Source organism: Rattus norvegicus, chromosome 9, assembly GCF_021556685.1.
Source record: "Rattus norvegicus strain SHRSP/BbbUtx chromosome 9, alternate assembly SHRSP_T2T, whole genome shotgun sequence".
Classification (NCBI taxonomy): domain Eukaryota; kingdom Metazoa; phylum Chordata; class Mammalia; order Rodentia; family Muridae; genus Rattus; species Rattus norvegicus.
This window is the reverse complement of record NC_141542.1, coordinates 11,104,382-11,131,282: the sequence shown is the minus strand read 5'-3', so window position 1 is coordinate 11,131,282 and position 26,901 is coordinate 11,104,382. Positions and strand designations below refer to the sequence as shown.

Genomic DNA, 26,901 nt, shown 5'->3' with positions numbered 1-26,901 from the left:
GGGTTTTTTATCTCTTATCCTGTAAGAGCTGGATTTGTGGAAAGGTATTGTGTAAATTTGGTTTTGTCATGGAATATCGTGGTTTCTCCATCTATGTTAATTGAGAGTTTTGCTGGATATAGTAGCCTGGGCTGGCGTTTGTGTTCTCTTAAGGTCTGTATGTCATCTTCCCAGGATCTGCTGGCATTCATAGTCATTGGTAAGATGTGTGGTATAATTCTGATATGTCTGACTTTATATGTTACTTAACCTTTTTCTCTTACTGCTTTTAATATTCTTTGTTTTGTGCATTTGGTGTTTTTAATATCATGTGAAAGAGGAATTTCTTTTCTGGTCTAATCTATTTGGAGTTCTGTATGTTTCTTGTATGTTTATGGGCATCTCTTTCTTTAGGTTAGGGAAGTTTTCTTCTATAATTTTATTGAAGATAATTACTCTTCCTTAAGGTTGTGAATCTTTGTTCTCTTCTATACCTATTATCTTTAAATTCGATCTTCTCATTGTATCCTGGATTTCCTGGATGTTTTGGGTTAGACACTTTTTGCACTTTACATTTTCTTTGACAGTTGTTTCAATGTTTTTCTATGGTATCTTCTGCCTGGAAATTCTTTCTTCTGTCTCTTGTATTCTGCTTGTGATGCTTGTGTCTATGACTTCTGATCTCTTTCCTAAGTTTTCTATCTCCAGGGTTGTCTCCCTTTGCAATTTCTTTATTGTCTCTATTTATACTTTTAGATCCTGGATGGTTTTGTTCAATTCCTTCTACTGTTTGGTTATGTTTTCCTGTAATTCTTTAAGGGACTTTTGTGTTTCCTCTTTAAGACTTTCTACTTATTTACCTGTGTTCTTCAGTATATCTTTAAGGGAGATATTTATGTCCTTCTTCAAGTCCTTAACAACATCATGAGAGGTAATTTTAAATCCAAATCTTGCTTTTCAGTGTGTTTGGATATCCAATATTTGCTTTGATGGAAGAACTGGGCTCTGATGATGCCAAGTAGTCTTGGTTTCTGTTGCTTAGGTTCCCGCACTTGCTTCTGGCCATCAGATTGTCTCTGGTGTTAACTGTTCTAGCTGTCTCTGACAGTGACTTGACTCTCCAGTAATCCTGTGTGTCATCTTTCCTGGAAATTGTCTTTCTCCCAGTGGGATCTGGGTACAGAGAGCTGTGGGCTCAGGTCAGTTCTGGGCACAGGCAGAAAATGGAAGTGTCCTGTCCCAAACTACTTCTGTGTTTGTGTCTCCTGAGGGCTCCAGGCGGGTCGCTTGGAGCAGAAGAGTTGGTCTTACCTCCGTTCTCAAGTGTGTTAGTGCTCCTGGTGACTCGCTTTCAGTTCTGGGAGCAGCCAGAGACTGGAATGAGTCTGTACCTGACTACTCCTAGGTTCCTGTGTCCAGAGGGCACTAGGATGGTTCCTCTTGGGCCAGGAATATGAGCAGAAGTGGTGGTCTCAGCTGAGCTCTAAGGACTGTCCCCACTTCTGAGAGTCCAGCTCTCTTCCTAATGGGATTTGGGTACAGAGAGCTGTGGGCCTGGTACAGCAGAAACTGGAAGCTCAATCCTGATTTTAAGTTTTATTTGTTCTTTTTCTTAAATTTATTATTTATTTTATTTATTTACATTTTAAATGTTATCCCTTTTTCTTGTTTCTCCTCCAAATACCCCCACCCCTTCCACTCCTCTGTGTGTTTTTTAGTATTAAATTATGCATTTTGTTACAGATTTTACAGATTTTTAACCAAATACAATATATTTTCTTACAAATTTAATATCCTGAAAGTTTACATAAGTCTTACAAATCCTGAAATAAGAGTCTTCTTATCTTAGCAAAAGTTTTAAAGGGTTAAACAGAAACAAAAATGAGCGTGAAATAAGAAGAAATAATCCGCTCTTGGAATAGTCTGTCGTTTTTTCCTACTTTGCTTTTCTTTCTCTGTCACATAGTCAGGATGCTCACCTACTATGGGACAGAGATTTTGTAAGTAAGCTTGGAGCTATAGAAGGGAGAGCCATACCAAACTCCAGAGCCAGCTTTGACTTGAAGTGGGATAGTATAAAATGCCACTCATACCTAAAAACCATCCAAATCCTGTAAAACTGAATCCAGTAAGCTGAAAGAAAAAAAGGCCTGCAGATTGGAAAATTTTGAGCCCTGGCTATAGTCAGATGACAGTACAGGAAGGAGCTGAGAGAGGCACCAGCCAACTAGGAGTGTGTACACTGTGTGTATGTTGCATCTAGACTACTTTGCTTTCTCCCCATCTTGCTAGGTCATTGCACAGCAGGTCCCATTTTTCAACAAGCTTACAGATCCATGGACCCATCAACTGTACTTAAAAAAATCAGTGTGTTGGGAACATACAAAAACAAACAGGATGTGGAGTGAAAGAAGCAAAAACTCAAATATAGGAAATGGGAAATCTCTTTCCATTTCCTGACTGCTCACAGTATTTGTAAAAGTCCCCAATAGTATTATGATGTAGGGTACCATTAGACAGCCCTTTGGATTGATTATCTAAGGCAAATTGAGGTCAAATTTGATTGCAGAAGTAAACAAGTTTATGGCTCTTCCAGTTGGGTGCAAGCTGTAGAGGCTGGAGGCTAAGAGGAATCCCAAAGGGGAATGAAATGATATAGAAATTGCTGCTCTCATCAATGAGAAAGTGGACAAGGAGGAAAATGTCACTGTAGTGTCTAATCAAGGGCATCTCCAGGACTCAAAGAAGACTGGAGGAAGATACAAGTTATTCATTAGATCATCAACACACTCAACTGGGTTTCAGGGCTTAGCCCACCTATGCATGAGGAGACATTTGACACCTGGTTTCATGGAGGCCAGAAGATGAGGACAAGAATCTAGCTCTAGGAGGTGGATGCAGGGGTCTCATACATGAGAACAACTCAGTAATACGGTTGCAAAATCAAGAAGGGCCTAGAAGAATTGTGGAAATTGTTGAAGCCAGAAATCAAAGAAGAATATGGGCAACTCCAGAGAGAGGGTGGGAGGAGAGATTAGAGAAAGAGTACAATAGCCCATTTGGGACTAAGAAAACTGTAGGATTGCAGCTTCAAAGGTTGGGAGACTTGGTCATATGATCAGGGCCAGCTGTAGCCTTCAGTACTGTGGCTTGGGTAGTGGCTCCCATTAGGGGAACTACTTACCGATAGCACAGGTGGATGGGAAAGGTGAGTCTGTTACATGTGAACTGGAGATGAAAGCATAGGGTTCCAGTCCAGTTCAGACCCTGACTGAGAGCACAGCTACCAGGAGAGCCTGTCTAGTCCTAAAGCTAATGAAAGTGTTACAGCTCTGAGGAGAAAATTATCTGGCAGTTGGAAGCCAAGGAATCCAACAAAGGCACACAGCACAGTAAACTTCACACTAGAGATTTATTGGCAGAAACAGTGTAGGAGTTTTTTGGTTGTTTCATTATTCCTCTGGAAGAGAAGACAGGATACAAGCTTTCCTGGTTGCCGACTGAAGGATATGCTAATTTGGGAGAAATTTTTTGTCTTTTCATTTTTAGAAAAGGTGATTAGACTCTGGACACCTTCCAGAGTGATATGGATCATATATGACAAAGAGAGATCCCCGAGAAAACTGGATTCAAGACACTCAAACAAAAAAGATATCTAGATGATACTAAAATTTTGTTTTGAGACTTATATATTATATAATGTACAGCTTTGGTGAGATCACCAGACATGATGAACTGATCTGCTGAAACTCCTTGATCTCATGGACTTTCAGTGGGATCCAGTTAGGACACAGACATCAGAGACTCTAAATCATTTGTGTGGCCTTCTTAAGGCCAATCAATTCCCCCATTTTCCCTATCCTTCCTCTTCCTTCAAGGATATCTCAATGCCCATATTTAGCAGGAAAAATTTATGAAGAGTCATCCTCATGGTTTCTTGGACTTGGGTGTCTGGATGTGGTTATTCTGAGTTGACGTTCTGGGAATTCAGAGATGTTCATAATCTGAACAGGGAGAAAAAAGCTAGAATTGATTGTGTAGTCATAATCTCACGTGGTAGCAATCTTTAAGTTGAAGTTATAATTTCTTCATTGGTACAAAATTTGCTTTGGTACAGAATCAAGGTTTTCATTAGTATAAATTTGTTCTATTGATACAAAAATTTTAAAAATACACAGTTTAAACCCAGTCTTTCTATAAATGCCATTATAAACTGATCTGAAATGATTGAGTCTATGACTTTAGGGTCAGATAGCAAATTCTTGGCTCTGAGTTAATTAGTAGGGTGTTTACAACATGTTTTATTTAGAAATAGCTTGTATACTATCTGAAAACTATCCTTTTAAATATATTCTCTCAATGCTAAATAGCCTGGGCTGGCTATGAGACTATAATTAGTCTTCAATCCTGTCAGGAATCTGGGAATAGATTTATAAGCCTTTTTAAAGTTAGGATAGGTAACAGAGTGTTCTACTAAATTGACAAAAATAATGGACTGGGTGGTAGGTGTATCTTGTTCTTTATAAAATACAAAATGATAGTTATACTCAGTTTATATTTGAAAGGAAATGTTTGGGGGTTTTTTTGTTTGTTTTTTGGGGTTTTTTTGTTTTTTGTTTTTTTTTTATTGGACAGAAAAGGAGAGATGTGGCAGAACCTTCTCCTAATGAATAAAGATTTCAAGGAACCAATCACTGGATGAGTAGGCAGGACTTCCAATCAGAGACAGGAAGAGGGGATTTATAACTTAGAATATCTTACAAATTAGGATGGTAGTTGCTGTGCCCAGCAACTGTGTCACCTATTGATTCTAGACCAAGTTTGCGTGGTGTTTTCCTTCATGCATTGACTCAGTTGAGTTCCAGGGAAAGGTACAATAGTAGAGCATGGCTTTGGGAGAAGTGCACCCCAGGTAGCCATGGGAATTTGGAAGCACGGGGCTGACGTGGCAGCATTGGAACATGGGAAATTTGTGAGCTGATTGAAAAGAGAGATTTTGGAGCTCTGAGTTAGAGAATCTGCTGGGCTGAGAACAGGTGGTAGCCTGGTACTTTTTTTTTTTTTTTGGTTCTTTTTTTCGGAGCTGGGGACCGAACCCAGGGCCTTGCGCTTCCTAGGCAAGCGCTCTTCCACTGAGCTAAATCCCCAGCCCCAGCATGGTACTTTTTAAAAAAATATGTATTTCCCAAAACACACAGTAGGGTAGATGCCTTTGCTTGCACAAGAAGCAGCGGGGAATGCAGTTGGAGGCAGGCTTATACATGGTTTCTTGGGAGGGGGGATGTTTTCTAATGTGGGATTTGGAGAGATTTCAAGTCCTGGGCTTGGGGAAAGCTCAGGTTTGCTGTGATTTCAAGTTCAGAGTTGGTGGATTGTAAGCCCTGGAATTGAGGTGTGGCTCTTTACCCTACAAGTCCCACATATATGTGGCCTTATACATGTGTGTGCCTGCTGAACGTTGTCATCCGGAATCAAACCTTTTGAGGTTTCCTATAGTTCTGAAATTAACCTCTGGAATATAAAAGACATAAGAAAGAATATGAAAACACTAAGTCTTTATCAAGACTGAAAAGGTACACTGGATATCATTTCAAAAAATTTAGCTAGTCCGGTATGATGGTACAGTCTCATAATCCCAGTACTTTGGTTGTCAAAGCAAAGTAAGAAACTGTAGGGTTGATAATAGAGCAATGCCCAATGAGTATCAAAAACAAGAACCTACGAGGTAAGAAGCTTAACCCAAAGCATAGAGAACATTATGTCTGCACTTGAGGGGGCTGATTTGCAGGACCCAGAACTACTTTACTCAAAGGCATTTCACATAACTAATCTGAAAACCTAGTTGTCAAATGGATAGATCCTGGATAACATACCAACCAGGAGTGGGGGCCACAAATACATAATAAAAGTGGCAAACTCACACATTTTTTCTTACACTTTGACTGGAAATGAAGGAATAAAGACTGAACAGGCATTTTTTCCCATAAGGAGGACCTCTCTGATTCTGCAGATGGACCTATCCAACAAGTTCAAGGCCTGATCATGATTACTCATAAGATGTAGGCTTATAATCCCTCTCTTTGTTCAAAGTGTAAACATTAAATTAGGAGATAAGGTCACCTCAAAGACCTATATTCAAGGAGAGATTGTATTGGAGGCTCCCAGTTCCCCCTCTGCTCTTTCTGTGTGATTTCTCTCCACTAATAACTGTTTTTTCTTTATTGTCTGCAGATTCTCCCTGCTCCTTTTTATTATATGTGAGAGTTTTCCATTTTTTAACTCTTTAACTGGCAGAGAAAATAAACGTGACCAAGACCCCTATAAAGTAACACCTCTCCCAACTCCACACAGGAAAAGCAACTGCCCAAGCCAGCCCAAAGTGCTGACTCACAAAATTTCAAGACAGGATAATAGGTATTTTAAGCAACCAAGCTGCAAATGGCATATTATAAAGCAGTGGGTACCGAGGGCATTGTATAGACCTCCTTTTCCCTTAATCAGTCTGAGAGCTGTAACCCTTTCACAGAAAATAGCTTTCAAAGTCTCTTTCTTCACAGTTTTTCAAGGGGTGGGGCAAAGCAGCCAAACTCCCTGGAGACCAGCACAAACACTTTTAAATTTCAGCAGAAATCTCTGCACAGTACAGTCTTCTTGGTTGTAGCCATGTATGCATGTAAGCACATTGTCCTCAGGTTGCCCTGAATGCACGTAAACACATTGTCTTGAGGTTTCCCTGAATGCTCTGATTGGTGATGCCGCAAGCCCATCTAGACAAATGACCTTGTTCTAGTGATTGTCACAATCAGACTGCCCTTTCCTTTGTTCTGGTTCCAGCAGGCAAACCATCTTTTCTTGCTCAGGAGAGATGTTTCCTCATGAGGTTCTGCATTCTTAGAATACACTATCCTTTGCTTTCTGTCTTGGGAATAGATTCTTAATCTAGTCTAGAAGGAGATTCCCAGGTGGCTTGATTTACTAGGCTCGAAATGTAGTATTCTAACATAAATAAAAATTATGACCATGCTAGGAACTCTTACAGTCACGTCAGTTAAACTGTAGAAACTGTGCTTGGCCACAAACCATGCATTCTTACAGTTCATATAATAATCAGATGAACACAGTACACTTTGCTCGGAACTTTGACTCTTATACAGCAGTAGACACAAACCCAATCTCAGTAGTCAAACTAGAAATACATATAATGCACATTTAAAGTGTTAACTTTGAGAATAATTTGACATTCTGAAAGCCCATTTTTTTTCCTACTTGCCTATATTGAACTCCAAGTTTAAAATACCTACAGGGTGTAAAAAGAATTCTAGAATTCTGTCACATCTTCATTTTGAATAACTGAGCATACAACTCACTCAACAGTCTTATGCATAAGCTTAGTGTCAGAAGGAAGGAAAGTGATAAAATAGAGAGAAGAGAACTGTGCATTGACAACTTCAAGACATTGATAAAGGAGCTAAAGAAGGCCCAAACCAATGCAAATACATCCCACATGTATAACTGGAAAATCAACAGTGTTGAGGTGTCCACTTTTTGCAATGCAATATCTACATCATAATGACATTCTCTAAAGCCAGTCCTTAAAAACTATAAAGGAAAACAAAAGAGATAAAACTGAAAAGCTCATTATGAAGAACAAATCCCAATCATGTTGGAAATTTGGGGTATCCCTCCACCTGGTTTAATGCTATATCTTTAAGCCATAGCATACAAAGCAATATGATGTTGTCATGAAAAGAGACACAAAGTAGGTTGGAAGAAAATGCAGCGACTGGATATAAAGCCAAATACGAAGCTGACTAATTTTCAACAAGGTCATAAGGCAGAAAACGGCCTGAATGACAATCTGCTCAATACATGAAGAAAAGGAACCTGGATTTCTATATGCAAAAAGATGAAGTTGATTGTTATATTACAAAAGTTAACTCATATAAAAAAAATCAACTCCAATAACTAAAAGACCTGGTATAACAGATGTAAGATTTTGAAACCATAAATTTTACAATAATGTACACAAAAATCTATCCCTCAATATTATAGCTTAAAGCAAAGTAAACATGAGGCAAAAAAGGAACCATGGAGAAAGAAAGCAGACACCCTCCCAGCTAAAAAATTTGTTTGAAAGCCACACATCAGGTAAGGGCTTAGTATCCAAGATCTATAGCCAACTCCCATAACCCAAGATCAAGAAGATCTATAATCTGACTTAAAAATGGGAAGTGAACTTGAATGTATAGTGTTCTACCTGTGTCCCACAAAGTCAATAGTTACTGAAGAAATTATAAATAAAAATTACCATAAATTATAACTCAAAATCACCTCCTCTCTTATACATGTTAGGATTGTTGTGGGTACGTGTGCACCGTGGGTGTGAGTGAAGCCATTGTGGAAAGTAGACAGCAGTTCCTAAGAAGCCGGAACTCCGTCTGAGCCAGATGACCAATAGTTGCCCTTCTGGGAAGGCACACAAATGAAGTGACTTGCCTACTAGTATATTTACCAACACCCGCATATTCCCAGCAGCATGATTCTCAACAGTCCATGTAATTATTACTAATATCCATCCATGAAAAATGCACAATGAAATTTGAGTGTATACAGACGTGGGACTATACCTTCCACTGTGAGCTGAAATTAACCCGTTGTTCTTGTGCTGGTCTTGTCTGGCGTTTTATCATGGCAGCATTCAAAGAAACAATGTAAGTATTGCCAGAGTTAACAACTGAGGTGTAGGTCAAAGATAAAAAGCAGGATCAAAGTATAAAACAAGAAAGGATGTGGTATGCCTTCAATCCTAGCTGAAGCAGGGGAATTATGAGTTTGAACTCAGCCTAGGCTATACAGTGAAACTCACTCTCAAAAAGGAGGAGAGGGTGGGAAGAGAGGGAAAAGAGTAGGGGAAGAAAGGGAGGAAGAGAGAGGATAGGGTAAAAGGAAGACAAGGAAGTAGAAGAAGAGAAGGGGGAGAGGAAAAGGGAGAATAAGCAAACTATCTTGACAATAAAGCTTGCTGTCTATGCATGCTACTTTCAGAATACATGCATATGTGTTTTATGAACAGCAGGAAAAAAAGGGATTTCATTCACAGTAACATAGCTGAGGTCGGACCAACTGGAGCAGATGTGCTAAGCAGAAGGATGACTGGGCCAACACATGGGAGAATGCAGGCACCACTTCCAGATGCAGAAGCCGTCCAGGTGGGCATGTTTAGTCAGTAGCAGGTACTGGATGGAAGTCGGTGGATGTTCTGAAACAGTGACACTCTGAACACAGGGAAGTTGAGTCTTGACTCTTACAGGGCAGTGTGTACTTTTTGGAAATTCAGTGAGAAGCTACCACTTTGTGCATTCAGTTGATTAGAAACCAACATTTGGCTGCTGGAAGGTCTGTTAGGCTATTTGAATATCACCGAAGACACTGAAATATCAAAAATTTGTTGATCACCTTGGCAAGAGCCATCATCTCCAATTTATCACAGGAATTTAAGAGCAAGGACTCTGGAGTAAGAGTGCTTCTGTGTGATATTCTTTCATTTACTAATTTATAATCTTGAGTGTTTGAATTAACTCCTAATCTAATGTGAGTTTAACTGATTATTTAGGTTTATACTCTTGCCTCAAAAAAAAGGATATACTCAAGTCCATTTTCCTATACCTATTAGATAAACATACATGGGTATTAAGTCTTTAGAAAGATAAGTTAAAGTAAATTTTCAAACAGGACCTAGTACAAAGTGAGTAGGGTCTTTATAAAAATGGAGCTCTGGTCCAGTGAAATGGATCAGTGTTGGGTCTTTCTACCAGAGTAAGACGTCTGGGTCCCACATGGTAGAAGGAGAGAATGAACTTGAGCGAGTTGTCCTGGGACATGCCCCTGTGTGCCATGACTCATGTGCATACATATGATAAGTGAAAAAGTAAATAAATAAGTGAAATAAATATAAAACTGAATTTACAAGAGAGAATGGGGGTAGCTACTCAAACTAGGTAGGTCCTATGCAAGGGTGAGGGAAGAGATAAGGGCAGTGCTTCCCCCAAGCTACCCAATGCAAAGATTGCCAAAGAGCCACCAAAGCAGGTAGAGATGGAAAACAGACTTCCTCACAGTCCTTGGAAGGAGCCAAGGCTTTAGACAACTGGTCCTTGGATGTGGAGGATCAAGAATGATGAAGCAATGAACCGGTCCTCCTTAAGACCCAGTTTCCAATACTTGATGAACACAGTGATATAGAAGAAAGCAGACTGGTAAGTTACAAAGCACAATTTTCATTTCTCTCTTAAACCTTTCTCCCCTCTCACATTTTCTATTTTCTGGTTACCATGTTTTCCTTTCTCCAAGGGAAGGCAAGGAATATTATTAGGTCCATGGAAAGCAGCTTCTTTAGAGAGAAAATATATTTTTATGACCATGAAGAGCTAGAATTGGTTGCTTCAGTCAGAATAACATTCTGTAATGTACAGAAAACACTAATCACTGCTATTAGAGTTAACAAAGAAGCTAGAATGGCGCAAATATCTCATTGGCACCCACCTACTCAGTTGTCTTTGGGTTAAAGAATTCTGAGGAAGAGCCAGAGAGGGTTGCAAGTCAGACAGCAGTTTGCAAAGACCGAAGACAGAAGTGCCCTTTCTCTTTGTTGTAGTGGGACTCAAAAGAACTAGAAAGCACACTTTGTTCTAAGGTGGAGGAAACACCTTATGTGGTTTGAAAATGTGATAGCGTGAAGGATTGAAGAAGTTTGTTTACTCATATTCCTCATTATTTATGGGGAGCATACAAAAGTCAATGATTTTCACACTGGAACAGGAGAAGATGCAAGAGAGTAAACACTGCTTTGACCAGTGTCCTCATGAAGGAGGAAGAAAAACGCTGCACAAAATTTGTGGAGCCTACAAGACAGAGGTCATTTGGGGAGCACCAGCAGCCACAAAACTTAGTTATAAATGCCCAGTGGGTTATCTGATCAGTCATGAGTCAATGGGCCAACAGCTGCTAGGAAGAAGGCATTTTAACAGCTTATTTAAGAGAGCATGCTCCTTGATGAAGAAGAGAAGGAAGACCCCTTGTGTCAAATGCAAACCTAGCTTCATGTATCCATCCTGTGAATCAACTTTTATTCCTTCGCACAGACACTCATTAAGGAACTATCAAGTGACAAATGTTCCTCAAGACTCCAGGCTTTAAGGTCTGGAGATGGGACAGTCTCCAATGCACCTACTTTCAGAGTCCTAGCTGTACAAAGAGATAAATGTTCACATAAAAGTCTCTGATGCAGGATGAGTTGCACGGTGTGGATGGCAATCCCAATTACCTATAAGTAGATCAATTAGTTGCCCAGAATGTCAGACAATCCCCTGGGAAGATTGCTTAGAGCAAACTGGCGCCATGAATCATTTCCATTCACGTGTGTCCAGGGATATAGGCATACTTAAGAAAATGGGTTCAGGAAATTCTAGACACTTTAGATAGTGCGTCTACCATGTGTTTCCTACTTTAAACCTACACCACCTCCAAAGCCTCCACCATTTGCTCTTCCCCTGGATTTTCTCCTTGGCCCAAGTCTTTCTCAATAAGAGCACACTGGAAATTCTGAATCATAAAAACAAAGACTCTAAATGGACTTGGAGTGACCTACACTAGGCATCATCCGGAGGAAGGATGAGTCTGTAGTCAGTGGGTGTTTTGCACAAAGGATGTCTTTTCCCCTTTGTTCCACATGACAGCAGCTTTATCAGTCCTCTGCCAGTCCACAGCCTCAGTGACTTCCCCATGTTCTTTTATCTCAGGCTTCTTTTCACTCACTGTGGTATAATTACACAGAGCTAGAAGAACCCTTTCATTTGATCATATTTGCTATGTAGGCCTCCTCTATTGTCACTGAAAATAAAAGCCACAATGGGCAGAACCATGGTTCTAGTGCCCAAAGAACTGGGGCATCTTGTTCTAGAGCAGAGCTCACCAACGGTCACTAAGACTATGTGTTCAAAAGCCACGTGATCAGGGAGTGCCCTCCAAGGACAAGTGTCTTCCAAAGGTGGATGCATTTTCTATTTGGTTTTTGTCCCTGACATTGACTTCAGTATCCTCAATACTGAGCACTGGAGGCTTACAGTTCTGCTGATGTCAATGGTTCATGGGTGAGCCTCCCAGAAGAAAAGAAACTGCTGATAGTTGTCACCATTGACAAGTTTTGAGCAAAAGAGCCCTCACATGGTCCTTCACCACTATGTCAACATCCCTGTTGCCTCTTCTCACTGCTTATAAGAACAGGAGTCATATTAGATTAGATCCTCACTTTATGGCCTCATTAAATCTTAATTGCCTCTTTAATGCCTTAAAACGCAATCCCATTAGGGGTTATGGCTTCACTACATGATTTCTTGTCAAGACAATTCTGTTCATAAGAGAAAATAGAGGGAAGATGATTTTATTTTAAGGAATTTTCCCTAGAATTTATGTAAGTCAATCCTTTCTATGGGCCATTGTCCCAAATCTTACTTGCATATGTGTCCTACAGCAAAGAAGGCTAGAAATGCATCATCTCGTGCTCTACCCACATACTCAGAGAACACTAATGGGCTTGTGTTAGTAAGATGAAATTGTAACTTCTTCTAATTCTCCACGTAGCATTCTTCCCATGTGCAACCATTGAGATTCCTTCGAACTGCGGGGCCCATGAGCTAGCAACATACACGCCCACATGGGATGTTAGCACCACAGATGCCGTGTCCAGCTACAGGTTCCCTTTCATTGAGAAGAGACTCATACAACTGAAACCAGCGGAAGTCAGTTGCCTGCTTTCCCCACAGGTAGTTTTGAGTCCTACAAACTTACTCTACTATGTCTTTAAAATTTCTGGCAGTGGCGAGAAAGGCTCTATGTGGACAGAACAGGATTATAAAAATCCATATGCTGATATTTCTTAAGTTAACTTCCTTTTCTGGTAGGAAACCCTGAGAATTCTGCTTTAAGCAAGTTAAATTTGTCATGCAGGTCTTAAGAGTATGGAATTTGGAAACTATCTCTAGAGAAAAGCTATTTATTAGAAACTATTAGGCACATGTACACCTTGAAATAATGTCGATGTAGTACCAGTAGATTTTGTTTTAGCAAGTTAATTCAGCACAGAGACTGACATAGGATAGTTTTAATTCTAGTATAATGTCCCATGTTATTTGTGCTGTCAGTGATGGCAACATGTCCATCATCCATGACCGCTGAGAAACTTCTCCCAAACATTGTACTTATAGGAAAGGCTGTCCAGCTGGAGTGAACATAAAGCAGATCCTGTACTCCTCAGTAGGTGCCAAAGAAGGGAACTTACCATTCTTCTTGTAGAACATAATTTCTCCTTTGAACTCTACCTTCTCCTCCAGGGACTTTTCGATCTGAAGCATCAGCTGCTCGTTGGTCTCCACCCCAAACAGAAACTTGCAGCTGCAACTCTTCTGCATGACTTCAGTTCGAGCAAACCCAGCCAGCTCACAGAAGCCATCTGAACAGTAGACTATGGGGAAACCTTTTGCCACTTGGGCATTGGCCAGGATGAAGTTGCTATCTGGAGAAAACAGATAAAAGACATTGAGCCACTTAAATCTCTTCTTTCAGACACAATTTCAATAATGTTATGGGGGTGGGGGCAACCTCTCAAAGGATAAGGGGAGGGGATTAATGGAGGGACTCTCTGGGGAAGGCTGGAAGGAGGACAGTATTTAGGATGTTAATTAATTAATTAATTAAAAAGACAATCTCAGGCATGTGTTTAGCTCATTGTGCTTAATATCTATGTTTTCCTCCATTTCCTTGTAAAATAGTGCCAGACATGGGCAGACAGTGGGAGCATTGGCGTGTGACCTTGGTTCAGGTGTCCATCAGCCTGTCCTAAGACAATCAGCCTCTTTGTGGTAGTAGGAATGATACCTCTGAGAATGGCTCCTGCTATGAGTTGCCTGAACAAGTTGACTTCTGATTGCCCCTGATCTCAAAAGCAGATCATGAGGCATAAATTTAGGAGTGAGTCATGTCTTGGGGAGGTGATGCAAAGTTGTGGCAAGAGGAACTTTTAGAGATGAACTTTGAAGCATGGACCACATGTCTCACGACAAGGCATCTCTTCTCTAATGCTTGACAGTTTAGAACAAAGTACAAACTATTATAAAATCATTCATTTATCCACACAAGAAACGAAGGTTGAATATTGACCATAAGTATTTGAAATGGAAGCTTTAAACATAATAAAATTGAAAATGAAATGAATTATAAATAAGACATTTAATGAAAAAATAAGATTTGTCATAAAATCCTATTACATGGAACTATTGTATAAAATACAAATATTTACAACAAATGTGAAATGTCCCTATATACAAACATACATACTAACACACATATAAACACAGACATAGTGATGTTAATATAGCATCTGGGATCTGCGCTTGTGCAAAGAGAGAGTAACATTGGGCAACAGCAGGATACAGCTATATTTTACCATATACTGTTACTGTGTACCCACTGGTTTTCTAGAAAATCATTCATATATTATATACTTTGAAATACCATGTTTCAGAGACGATCGCATAAGGTAATTTTCTATGAGGCCAAGAGAAAAGAGGGTCCATGGCCACTTCTTGATGGCCAGTGAGATAAATGTGGAACATCCAATCTATGGTGTCCCCACCTCCTTATAAACAACTTTGGATTGTTTAGAAGAACAGTTCTCTCTGCTTTGCTTCAGTCTGCCATGGTCTGTGATTACCATTCATAGTGACAATATTTATAGCTTGCCTTGACTTCTCTGATTCAACCATTCCCCAGTCATTCTCACTCTCTTAGAGCCAAAGCTGGATAATAATACCTGAAGACTTTGAATCACATGCTCTTTGAAGTCATGGGAATGAATTGGATTATTATAGACTGAGAGTTTTTTCACATGTCACAGTAACATGTGTTGACTATGAAATACTGGACATTGTGCAAGGTGTGATTGCATACATTGGATGTGATCTTGTCTTTAGGATGGCAAGCTTCTGGCCAAATGGAATTACTAGCTCAGTCTGGAGGAGACAATTTACAGAATCACTGAGTCCAAGTGCTTCACTTTTTACAAGTGTCTTTTCAATAGATATGACACATCGTCACTTGACTTTCTGTAGGACAATGCTGAGAGATAAGGCTCAACTCTACAGTAAATTCCAAAGTGAAGGAACGTTTGGGAAAAATTGTGAATAAAAATAGCGTATGGTTTCGTCTTAAGGTGCTGTGATTTAATTATAAAAGCACATAGATACAAACAATAATAGAATGCCATGTTAAGTCCTGAGTCATTCATATGCAGTTAATAATTACCACTGGGGTTAAGAATGTAAATATCCCAGGCTTTGAAAACAGTTCGCTTGAAATAGGGGAAAAGAGGGTATGTGCGAAGTCCTACGATGTTGGAAACAGATGCCTACATATAGAAGTGACAAGGGGACAAGGGGTGAACAAGGAAAGGGGAATGGAGATGGAGGAGAGACACCATACTTTTTTCTGAAGCCCAATTTGTGCATTATTAGTATAGCACAGCTGCTCTGTTTCTGGAGTCTGGACAAACTTTATCCATCTTTTTATTTTCTTATCTTTTAGGGACTCATGGTTGAGGTCCTTCTTGCATATGATCTATACGTGTACTTTTAGCAGGAAGCCATGAGCCCTTCAACCTAGGACTATTACACTAACACCATGGTTATTACTATGACACATTCCTTCTAAATCATCTTAATTTGTGATTCTTGTCTTTACAAATTTTAAAAATTTGGGAAATATCTAAAACTGTCTACTATTTTAATGTTAACAGCTATTAATTTTGGTTAATTATATTTTAAAAAATATTCTTGTTTATACAATGTGTTGTTTCTTATTCTTTTTCCCCCTAAATAAGAAACTGCTAACTTGAATCCTTACAATAATAATCGTCATTTTCATGTTCTACTGGCTTATTAGCCTTTATGTAACATTGCTTACGGTGTTTTTCTGTTGCTCTGACCACAATCAGTTTCGAGAGGAAAGGGTATATTTGGCTTACACTTCCAGGTCATAACCCATCATTGAGGGACATTGAGGCAGGAACTGCAGGAAAAATGGTTGAGGATCATAACTTGCTGACTGACCTGGCTCATGCACAGCGACGCATGTCACAGCTTTAAGTGAGTTGGTCCTGCTACATCAATGAGGAATCATGACAGTCCCCCATAGATGTGCCCATAGGCCAGCCTGATAAAGGAAATTCTCCATTGAAGGCTGCTGCTCTCAGAGAGATGAATCTAGGCTGTCATGTTGACAGGTGAAACCAAATAGGACAAACATAACTACCCTTTTCCTCACTTTGCATATGCAATACTGTTTTACTCTGCATATTTCTTAATAACATGTTCTTTAAATTAATTTCCATAGTGTCTTTGTAATTGTTTGCAGATATAAGAAAAGATTAGTGTTTAGATTTCTAGTAAGCTGAGAAGATGATAAAGTATTACTAAGCCATCAGGTCTGTGTATTTTAATTCAGGATTATAGTGTGTTTGAGTAGCTAATTCTTCTACCCAATAGGCCACAAAAAACAAATAAGAATAAAGGAGCATACTTGTCCTTCTCTGTTTATATTTAGCACTGTCCTCAACATATAATTGCGTTTCATTTCCAAAGAGAATATAATGGCTGTCTGTGCTTTGGAAAGCTTGGTGTCCTGGCTACATGAATGGTCTCTCTGTTTGGAAAGTGCCATTCCTTCACCCTGCTCTCTCCTTGGGAACATATGCCTTTCTGAATACCAATCCTGAAATTCCCAAAGAAGAAACATGGCATTTACTTTAGAATTATGTAAAACAAAGCCAGGGCCTTAGTGATTAGGAACTCACTACTCTCTGTACATATGCTCAGGGTATTTAACCTTTCAAGGAATCAATTATGCACATGTGCGATGCATCTGAAGGCCAGGAAGCTCTTCTCTGCTGCTTCTTAGCTCATCATTTTGTGTATTTCTAGTTTGAAAGTGACAGTAAGTCACAAGACACATTTACATACTAGACAGTTGATTGCAACTCTAAATGCTTCCTAGCAGAATACGTTCATAGAAGAGCAGATAGAATCTAGTGTTCACCAGTCACACAGGCCATTTGCTCTGACCTTCCAAAGCAGAAGAGTACTTTCCCACTCAAAGACTGACAAGCCTTTGTCCCAACTACAAAAGGAGAGTAGAGGACTAGAAGACGGAAAGCGGAGAAGGGAAGCATAGTGTGGACTTATCCTTACTTCTTCCAACTATTGGAGTTGTTCTATTTTAAGGTAATAAAAATTAGCTATGGAAATTTCATTTACCACTCAAGACCCAAGACTAAATAATGAGAATTAAACTTGCCTAATATGTTGTTTTTCTATATCGTGATTTTTAACAGAAAGGAAGTAGTTATCTCTCCACCATGTAGAAGGAGCCCTTTTTCCATGTTTTTGTGGTGTGTGTGTGTGTGTGTGTGTGTGTGTGTGTGTGTGTGTGTATGTGTGTGTGTGTGTTGCATATTTTCATGTTAAGGGATACACGTGTGTGCTTGTATACAGACGTGTGTAGAGACCTGAGATTAAGGTTAGAAGCCTTCTTTCAGTGCTTTTCCAACTTACTCTTTAAAGCAAGGTCTCTCAGATTGCTGATATTACTACTTTCTTTACTAAACCCAAGTTTACTAAACTTCAGCTTCAGAGGCTGGAGTTACAGGCTAGTTGCCACAGCCACACAGCATGTATATGGTTTCTCAGAGTCCAAACTCTGGTCCTCATACTTGTACAAATGCCCAGCAGGAAATAAGTAACCTTTTTTTCTCTCCCAGTTTCTGAGCCCAGAGCCATATTTTTTTCCTGCAGACATCGTTCCTTGGTGGTATCTCTTCAATCGGTGTGATCTTTCCGTTGCCTCTGTCATGTCCTCTGGAAAGTCAATATTTCAAAACTATAGAAAGCAGTTACTTTCTTTGTTCCAAAATAGTTTGCCTAGCTGAACTGCAGAGCCTCACAGGAAGCAGAAAACATAGTTACTATTCGAATGATCTGGATTTCACTTTCACTAACTTCCCTTGCATGTCACAATACTTCGAAATCATTCCCAAGGAAGAATTCCTTCCATGTCGCAAAAGCCAGTAAGTGGATATTCCGTGGGACCCAAAGTCATAGCCTTAAGTCCAATACTGCTTGGAAATCTTATGGCCAACTTAAAAGTTTATCAGAAGTTTGCATCTCAAATCTTTAATACATCCATGCACATTTCAAAGTGCTCTATTAATTATTTATTTTATTTATTTACATTTCAAATGTCCCTTTCTTGGTCTCCACTCTGCCCACACCTTCCTCCCTCCCCTTTGCCTCTAAGAGAATCCTCCTCCATCCACTCACCTCACCCCTCTAGCTTCCCCCGTCCATGGGGCAACAAGACTTCACAGGACCAAGAGCCTCTCTTCCTATTGATTCCAGATAAGGCAGTCTTCTGCTACATATGTAGTAGGAGCCATTGACCCTCTCATGTATACTCTTTGGTTAGTGGTTTAGTCCCTGTGAGCTCTGAGGGGTCCAGTTGATGTAATTGTTGTTCTTCCTATAGGGTTGCAATCCCCTTCAGCTCCTTCAGTCCTTCCCCTATCTGTTCCATTGAAGTCCCTGGGCTCAGTTCAACGGTTGGCTGTGAGTATCTGCATCTGTCTTAGTCAGCTACTGGCAGAGCTGCCTCTCAGAGGACAACAATACCAGCCTCCTGTCTGCAAGCACTTCTGGCATCAATAATAGTGTCAGTGTTTGGTGTCTGCAGATAGGATGGGTCCCAAGGTAGAGCGGTCTCTGGATGGCCTTTCCTTCAGTGTCTGCTCTATTTTTGTCCCTATACTTCCTTTAGACAGAAACAATTCTGGGTTAAAGATTTTGAGATTGGTGGGTGGCCCCACTCCTCTACTGAGGGCCATGTCAATATACTGGAGGTGTTCTCTTCAGGTTCTACCTCCCCGATGTTGGGTATTTCAACTAAAGTCAGCCACATTGGGTCCTGGGAGCACTTAAAAGTTTTTAATTTTGTTTTCATGTAGTCCTGCCAATGTTTCAAGTCAACTGAAGTTACAGGAAGAAGACGCATTCCTTTGCTTTACTCTTCCTAAATACTGTTTGGTTTAGTAGAATCTGACTGAGGCCAGAGCATGACAAGGCTGGATAGAATGGAACATGTTCAAGGAGTTTAGGCAGATGCAATCAATGTTTCCCTGTAGACCCAAACATTTAAAGACAATCTCAGCAGTCCTTAACCTAACGATTACTCAGCACACCTCAGAGCCAGTCAAAGCAGCAGACTGCTTGGCAGATACTCATGTCATTGAAGGGGAATCTGGATATCTTTAATGCTTTCGACTGATAAGTCCAGGCTTTGGTGGTCCAAATCTCTGTCTCTGAAGCATGTCTTTGATGGTGGATGTCTTTTAAAGTTAAACCTGTGTCTGATCTTTAAGGACTTGTATTAAAACACACACACATACATATCTATCTATCTATCATATATATATATATATATACATATATATATAATCATACCAATCCTCCTCCTGCACAGGAGAAAGATGGGTAAGCTCAAACCCTTTAGCCCTCAGTTTCCTGTAAAGGGCAACAAGCAAACACAGGCAGTTAACTTTTTCTGAGTTCTCCACATGATCCATGGTATTCCCGTGCAGCAGCTATGATGCCTTACATCGATTAAAGCTTGACAAAGAAACCTCTGGGCATGCCTGGGAGGGATTCTCTAAATTATGTTACTTGAGGTCTGAAGGTCCATATTAAATGTGTATGGGATGTAGGAGGAACTTAGCCAAGTAAGCCTAACCACAATGCTGGTGTATGTGCCACTGAGACTTCCTCTCTGAGCCAACCTAGAATCTGCCAGCACAGCTAGAGACTGCTGCTGCTGGGCCAGGCAATGGAGTAAGCCACTGAGAAAAAGACAGCCAACTGAGAGCCAATGAGATGCTGGGAGTAGGGTATAAAGGTGTGTCCAGTTCCTGTAATAAATGACTCTGCCCTTGCCATTCACCCAACTGCCAGAGTCTTTGTTGTTGACTCTGTGCCTTCTTATCCCCACTGCCAAGGGTCTTAGTCGGGGTGACAAGCAACATTGGGCGGGGACATTATTTCATGGGATAGGATCTAGGACAAGAAAAGATAAACAGCATTTGCCACTCGCTGATTCCTGACTATAGATGTGATGTGACCAGCCACCTCTCTCTCCTACTGATATCCCTTCCACTATGTAACTCCTTTGTAATTATAAAGAAAACAAACCTTTTCCTTCCTTAAGTTGCTGTAATCATGTATGTTGTCATAGCAAAAAGGTTCTGAACATCTCGAAGGTGTCAATTGGGGCTGAGGGTGATGCCCAGGGTTCCCAGTTGGGGCCTATGGAGGGAATTTCTGTATTTGTATGGCTTTGTGTTTGTGGGACAGAAGGGAATAAGGAATTCTTATAAATAAATAACTGCTCTGGTACTTCACTTGGAAGAATGTTCTTCCAGCATGCAGAAGCCTGTACAAACTCTAGTACTGCATCAAACTGGACTAGATGACTCATGCCTTTAATCTCACCGCTCAGGAGTTGGAAGCAACAGGTCAGAAGTCTTAAGTGATTCTTAGGTTGATGGTTAGTTGGAAGTCACTCTGGGCTACATAAGACTCTGCCCCAAGGAAGAAAACAAAGAAAAAGAAAAATAATTAGCCTCATTTTGTGCTCAACCAAGGCAGCTCATGTGTCCCTGGTGATTCTGAGCACAGTTATCTCTGGAGACCACGTTACTGCTGGAGATGCAATATTAATGTCTACAATGTTAGGAAATTACCATCATCTTTGCACTTTGTACTGGTGTCAGGGAAGTGTGATCCTTTCCAAGGATGATGACATATGTATTAGATTAATGATGTTGGCTTCAAGCTAAAGCTTTCAGGGTGTCCCCTGCCAGAGTTTAGAAAGTTCGTCACATTTGAGCAGTCTTTTCTCATTATTTATAAAAACCACATGAGGGGTTTGTAAGAGGAGGCTCTCACAGTCCTTACACTCTGTCTGCCCTCCCCCCTCCCAATTCCATACGTCAGGATTCCGTATCGCTGGCTTGCATCCTTCATTTACAATCAGATTTTTAACTCCAGAGAGACAAATATTATTAGAAAATTGAGTAACACTGAAACTCAGAATGAATGAGTGAGGGCTAAGGTTCACTAGAAAGTGGGAATTATATTTATTTATAAGAATACATTGTTCCCTTCTGTCCCACAAACACATAGCCAGACAAATACAAAAATGCCCTCCATAAGCCCCCACTGAGAGCCCTGGGCAAAATCAGCCTCAACTGACACCTTCGAGATGTTCAGAATCTATAGCCTTGTCCTTATCTGCATTAAAGCCAAGCAAAATGAAACCTTGTATGCATATGACATTTGAGACAGCCCTTAAGAATAACATCAGGCAGAGCTGTAACAACATAATAGCTAGCCGGAGGGATGGATCAGCAGGTAAAAGCACTTGGCCCCAGCCTGACAACTCGAGTTTGATTCCGAGAATCCACATAAACGTGTAAGGAGATAACTGACTCCACGGAGTGCTCTGATTTACACACACGCACCATGTCATATGTATCACATATATTATACACAATTAGCAATAAAAATATTTGCGCTATATGAAAACCTGGTGACAAGACGTCCTAGGTGGCTTAGGATAACAAAAAGAAAAAAGAAACCGTGCCTCCTTGAGTATCATGTTCAACTTTTACATATTGTACGGCATATAAATAATACTTACTCAAAAATATCCTATTAAACTTTATTTTATCATTTGCTTGAGTGATTGAAAAACACCTTGTTTAAAAACAAATTATCTTGATCTTGATTAGAAATAGCAATAATAATCTATTTTAAAGAAAATTAAATCTTCTAAATAATGGGGCTGGAGAGATAACTCAGACGGTAAGAGCTGGTGCTGCTGCTTCAGAGGATCTAACTTTGGTTTCCAGCACCCACATAGCAGTTCATAGACACCCATAATGCCAATTTCAGGGGATCCAGCACCCTCTTCTGGAGATGGGCACCAGGCACACACAGAGTTCATTTTAATATATGCAGGCAAACCACTCATACATGTCAAATAAAAATAAACCTTGAAAAAGACAAGGACCTAAATTCAGTTTCCAGCATCCATGTAAATGCTGGGTAGCCATGGTGTCCTATCTATATTCTTACATGCAGGCCAAGGTAAGATAGTTAGACTAGCCAAACTGGTGTTCTCAAGGATCCCTGTCTCACTGCAAATCACAGAAAGATATGGACATGCATGTATGCGTGCACACACACATGCATACGCATATCAAAATATCACTTGTTTTCCCTCTGGTTTTGTTTCAGGACTAAACTTTTAAGCAAAATGCTGTATTTCATCATGTTCACTTTTCTAAAATCATTATCAATATTTATACTGTGGTGTGCATGTACACTTCAAGTAACAGGGAAAACAATAATTTATTAATAGAATCACAGCTGTAATAATGCTATGAACATATAGAACTTATTCAATGAACATTTGTGAAACAAATGAAAGAAAGTTAAACTACACTAGACAATGAGAAAAGACATCACTTTAGACTGCAAAGTTTTTAACTGTGTTTCTATTATATTGCTCATCATGAATCCAGTAAACTAGACTTCTTTCAAAATAAGATCACGGCGCTCAAGAATTGACTGAGCAGTTAAAACTCCTGATGCTCTTGAAGAGGACCTTGTTTGGTCCCCAGCACCCACATTGGAGGCCTCACAACCATCTAGTTCCATGGTTCTGATGCCTTCTTCTGGCCTCTAAGAGCACTTGTACATGTGTGGTGCACAGATACACGCCCAGGGAGCTCAAGGGGTCGAAGAGATTAGTGCAGGACTTATAAGACAAATATACAGCCGGATATACTATCTATACACATAAAATAAAATAAGGAATCTTTGAAATAAGGTCAGAAATAACCTGCACAGATCACTTTGTGATCATAACTTTCATCTTGACATACTCATTTCAGAAAGCTCTTTGGCATGAAGAAACAAAATATTACTTTCTTTTAGGAAAAAAAAATGAGTCAGGGGCTGGAGAGATGGCTCAGTGGTTAGTAGCAGTGACTGCATGTTCAGAAGACCTGGCATCTATGTGCTGCCTCAAAAACCTTATGTGCCTCTGACCTCGGTGGGTACCCCACTCGCATGCACATACCCACATCTACATGTGTGTAGAGATAATTACAAAATATTAAAAAATAAATCTTAGAAAAAGATTGATCGTAATGAGATGCTAAATAAGGCTAAGCAAATCCCTGTCTTCTTTATCAAGCATGAAGTTACCAGGCACTGCCTTTGATGAAGAAAACCCTATACAGGTAAATTAAGAATTCTGGGGTCAGTGTATGTGACTGTTGGGGGGAGGGCAGTAATGGGGGGAGGATGGGGAGGGGAACACCCACAAAGAAGGGGAGGGGAGGGGGTTAGGGGGATGTTGGCCTGGAAACTGGGAAAGGGAATAACATTCGAAATGTAAATAAGAAATACTCAAATTAAAAAAAAAAGAATTCTGGGGTCATCAAGGATCTGTTGGGGGTCTCAGTGTGCTAACTATGCTTTGAACATTCCCATCATAGGCTTTAAGTATCAGTCTCCAAATAATAGTGCTGTTTTGAAAAGTTGGGAAGCATGAACAACATAGGGCGTAGCTGGCACAGACCGGCTACTGGGGACAGGGCTTATAATCTGACTCAATTCCAACCCATGCTGCCTGCCCCTGAGCAGCCAAAGTATAAAAGCCCTACCCGAAAGCGTTCACCACCGCCAGCCAAGCCGCTACAGTTTCCAAGGGTTTCCCACTGGGATATACTATATCCCCAGAAACTGTAACCCAGAATACATCCTTTTTCTCTTTATGTTGTTGCCCCTAAGTATTTTGTCACCATAAGGAGAGAAATTATTCATCATGGAAAGCTGAGACCTGCCCGAGTCAGGGCAGACCAGCCTGTTGCAGTTGCAGGGAGGACAGATAAAGTGAATGTCTATATTGATGTATCGCCCGTGTGCTTTTGTGCCTGCAGACTTCACTCTTCCATGTCCAGGAGCATCCTGGGAAAGCCCAGCTTATGCCCTTCTACAAAGGGCAGAGGAGGAGAAAGTTGTCTCACAACTGGACCAGGCACAAACATCCACTGCCCAGCTCAGGCAATATGAAGGTGGTGTGTTGGAGTAAAAGTGACAGGCCACATTTTCCATACATAACTCATCCAGTGTAATTTTATTTCTTTAAATCAGTATGAATCAGCATGCATGTAGCTTATTTAAGTTTTACACCTTTGTAAAACTTTTCTTAGGAGTTTATCTAAGAACACAGGTAAGAGCATCCATAGGATTATATTTTTTGTTGTGAAAACCAAAGATTTTTGTAATCTTATTTGCCCTACAGAAAAACATATTAAACAGAATATTCCAAATGAAACCAGCCACATATTGACTATCCATGTTCTTCAAATATTTAATTTAATTCATCCCTAGATCCTCCTGTAACACCATCAAGCCCTTGCTGGCAATTATGTTTAATTCAACAAGTATTACTTTCAATTTTAAAGATACTGGGACAGACCCCTTACTTCAAATACTTGTGGAGATAAAAAGCAATTGCTTCCGTCATATGTTTGTTAGTTATTTAATTTATTGTGTACATGTAAAGGACTTTAAATTTGTGCAGCCCACATTTACAAATTGGTGTTCGTTGCACATTCAAAGACTGGCATTTTTCTCATTTGAGTTTTGTCCATATTCTGCGGAACTAATGGGATTCAAATGACTTTCCTGGCTTGGCAGCATTGTTCAAGGCTCATCTGCCCACAGCAAGTCTTCTTCGGCTCACGGGGCTCATGTTGGCTCAAACAGGAAAGACGGGCAGCTTTGCAAGTCATAATTCTAAGTGAATTGTTGCAGGAAGCACAGCTCTACACTACTCTGGTAATTGCAGACATTCAATAGCTGTGATCAAGGTCTGTGGCCTACTGAAGTTTTGACAAAACAGAGAAAGTGCAAAACTCTGATATAGGGGCCCTGCAGAAAACAGGTCTGTAGGACCTTATGAGAAAGGAAGAAGAAAATCATCTCTAATAACCCCCACAAGAGGCAAGTGTTGAGTCTGCCCTGATGAAATGAAATGTGTGGGAGGGAGGAGCTAAGTAGATCAAACAGGCAGAGGAGAAGCAGCTCGCAGCCACTGATGAGTTTGCAGCCGTGTGGGCAAGCGGCCTGCTCAGCAGACTGGATTCTGGCCTTTGGACAGGATCTAAGGTGGGACTACAGATAAAGGAACGTATCTTCTTTAACTTAGACGAGTTAAACAATACTGAACAGTAAGTTAAACTGTCTTTGTGGATGTACGATCTTCATGTTAAAGAGCTGACAGCTAAACAAGTCAGAGCCAAGGTGATTTAACCTGAGGTAATAGATGTTTGGTATATTTGTGGAAGAGCTTGACACACCAGTATGGCTTAATCAGGAAAGCTTGGTGTGTGTGTGTGTGTGTGTGTGTGTGTGTGTGTGTGTGTGTATTTGAGTCACACACAGTTAGGAGGACACCTCCACACCATTCAAGAATTCAAAGAACTCTGAATTTGACACTGAGCAACACAGAGGTTTTGAGCAGTGAAGTGACTGATGATTCTTGCAATGAAAGTGTTCTTGTTAGAACAGCAGGGACCTGAGAAATTGAGATAACCAAGTTGAGGCCATAAGAGTAATCCACAGACAAAAGCAATGCTTATAACCTAGGCTGGCAGCCTTGCTCATCGTGGTCAGAGTCGTCAGATCGGAGGCTGTGTAGAAGTAGAACCTAGAAAATTTTCATCGCTGTGGGACTGGACTACAGTGCGTGGCGAAAGGGGAATTTGGGCATGAACTTACACACTGCTCATGTCTTACAAACTAGAGAGACTGGGGCACATTTTGTGAGATTAAACAATAAAGACCTTGTAAATTTGGGAGATTTCATAAGCTACATCTTAGACACACCAAAAAGCTCATGAAGAGGAGACAAAAAAGCAGGGTGTTGAAAAAATGAGTATGAAGGTTAAGGGTGGTGGCCATGCAGATGATATAAATGTGGGGTGACAAGATGTGTCAGCAGGGAAAGATGCTTGCTTTGGTCAAACCGGAGGTCAGTCCCTGGTTCCCATGTGGTAGGAGAAAATCCACTTCTGAAAGTTGCCTTCTGACCAGCACATGGTCATGCACAAAATCATGCACAATAAGAAAAAATATACATGCATACATAAGACATAAATAAATTTAATTAAAAATGAGTAAATAAATGACATTGGCAAGACGTAGGTGGCTTACAGAGTAAGGGCAACAGAACAAAGATAAAGTACAGTGTATATCCAAGGGACTCAGTGGTTAGGAAAGGTAAAATTGAAAAGAGACCATGAATTAGAAATGAGAAGGAGCAGCCACTGAAATAGAAGAGAATAAGGGAGACTCTGATACTAATGTTTGCAGTCAACACAAAGACTATGTTTAAATGTGATTTTCAAGAGAGACTTTTAAATAAAGAAATAAAATAATTTGTCTGAGTTGAGAGAATGGAGAGATTCTGGTTGTCTCCTTGTACATGTGGGAAAGGGCCGTGAGATGTCAAAAAGCTTTCGGGCCTTGCTCTGGTTTGATTAGCTAAAGACAGGGCTAAGTCATATGGGACACTGGAAAAACCCACCAGTCTTTCGAGCAAAAGTTAACTACCTGGAGTTCAAATGAATTGATTTCTATCTCAAGTATTTACCTTAAATCTCAAACCAATATGGCAACACTATTAAGTACT

At 40.2% G+C, this 26,901-nt stretch overlaps 1 protein-coding gene across 1 annotated transcript in view; it reads right to left on the bottom strand.

The window, feature by feature from the left end:
* Kcnh8 (potassium voltage-gated channel subfamily H member 8) overlaps positions 1-26,901 on the bottom strand; it is a 426,523-nt gene that overhangs the window by 275,180 nt on the left and 124,442 nt on the right. The window contains 1 exon segment of the mRNA NM_145095.2: positions 13,316-13,549. Within this exon segment, the coding sequence (NP_659563.1) occupies positions 13,316-13,549 (234 nt within the window).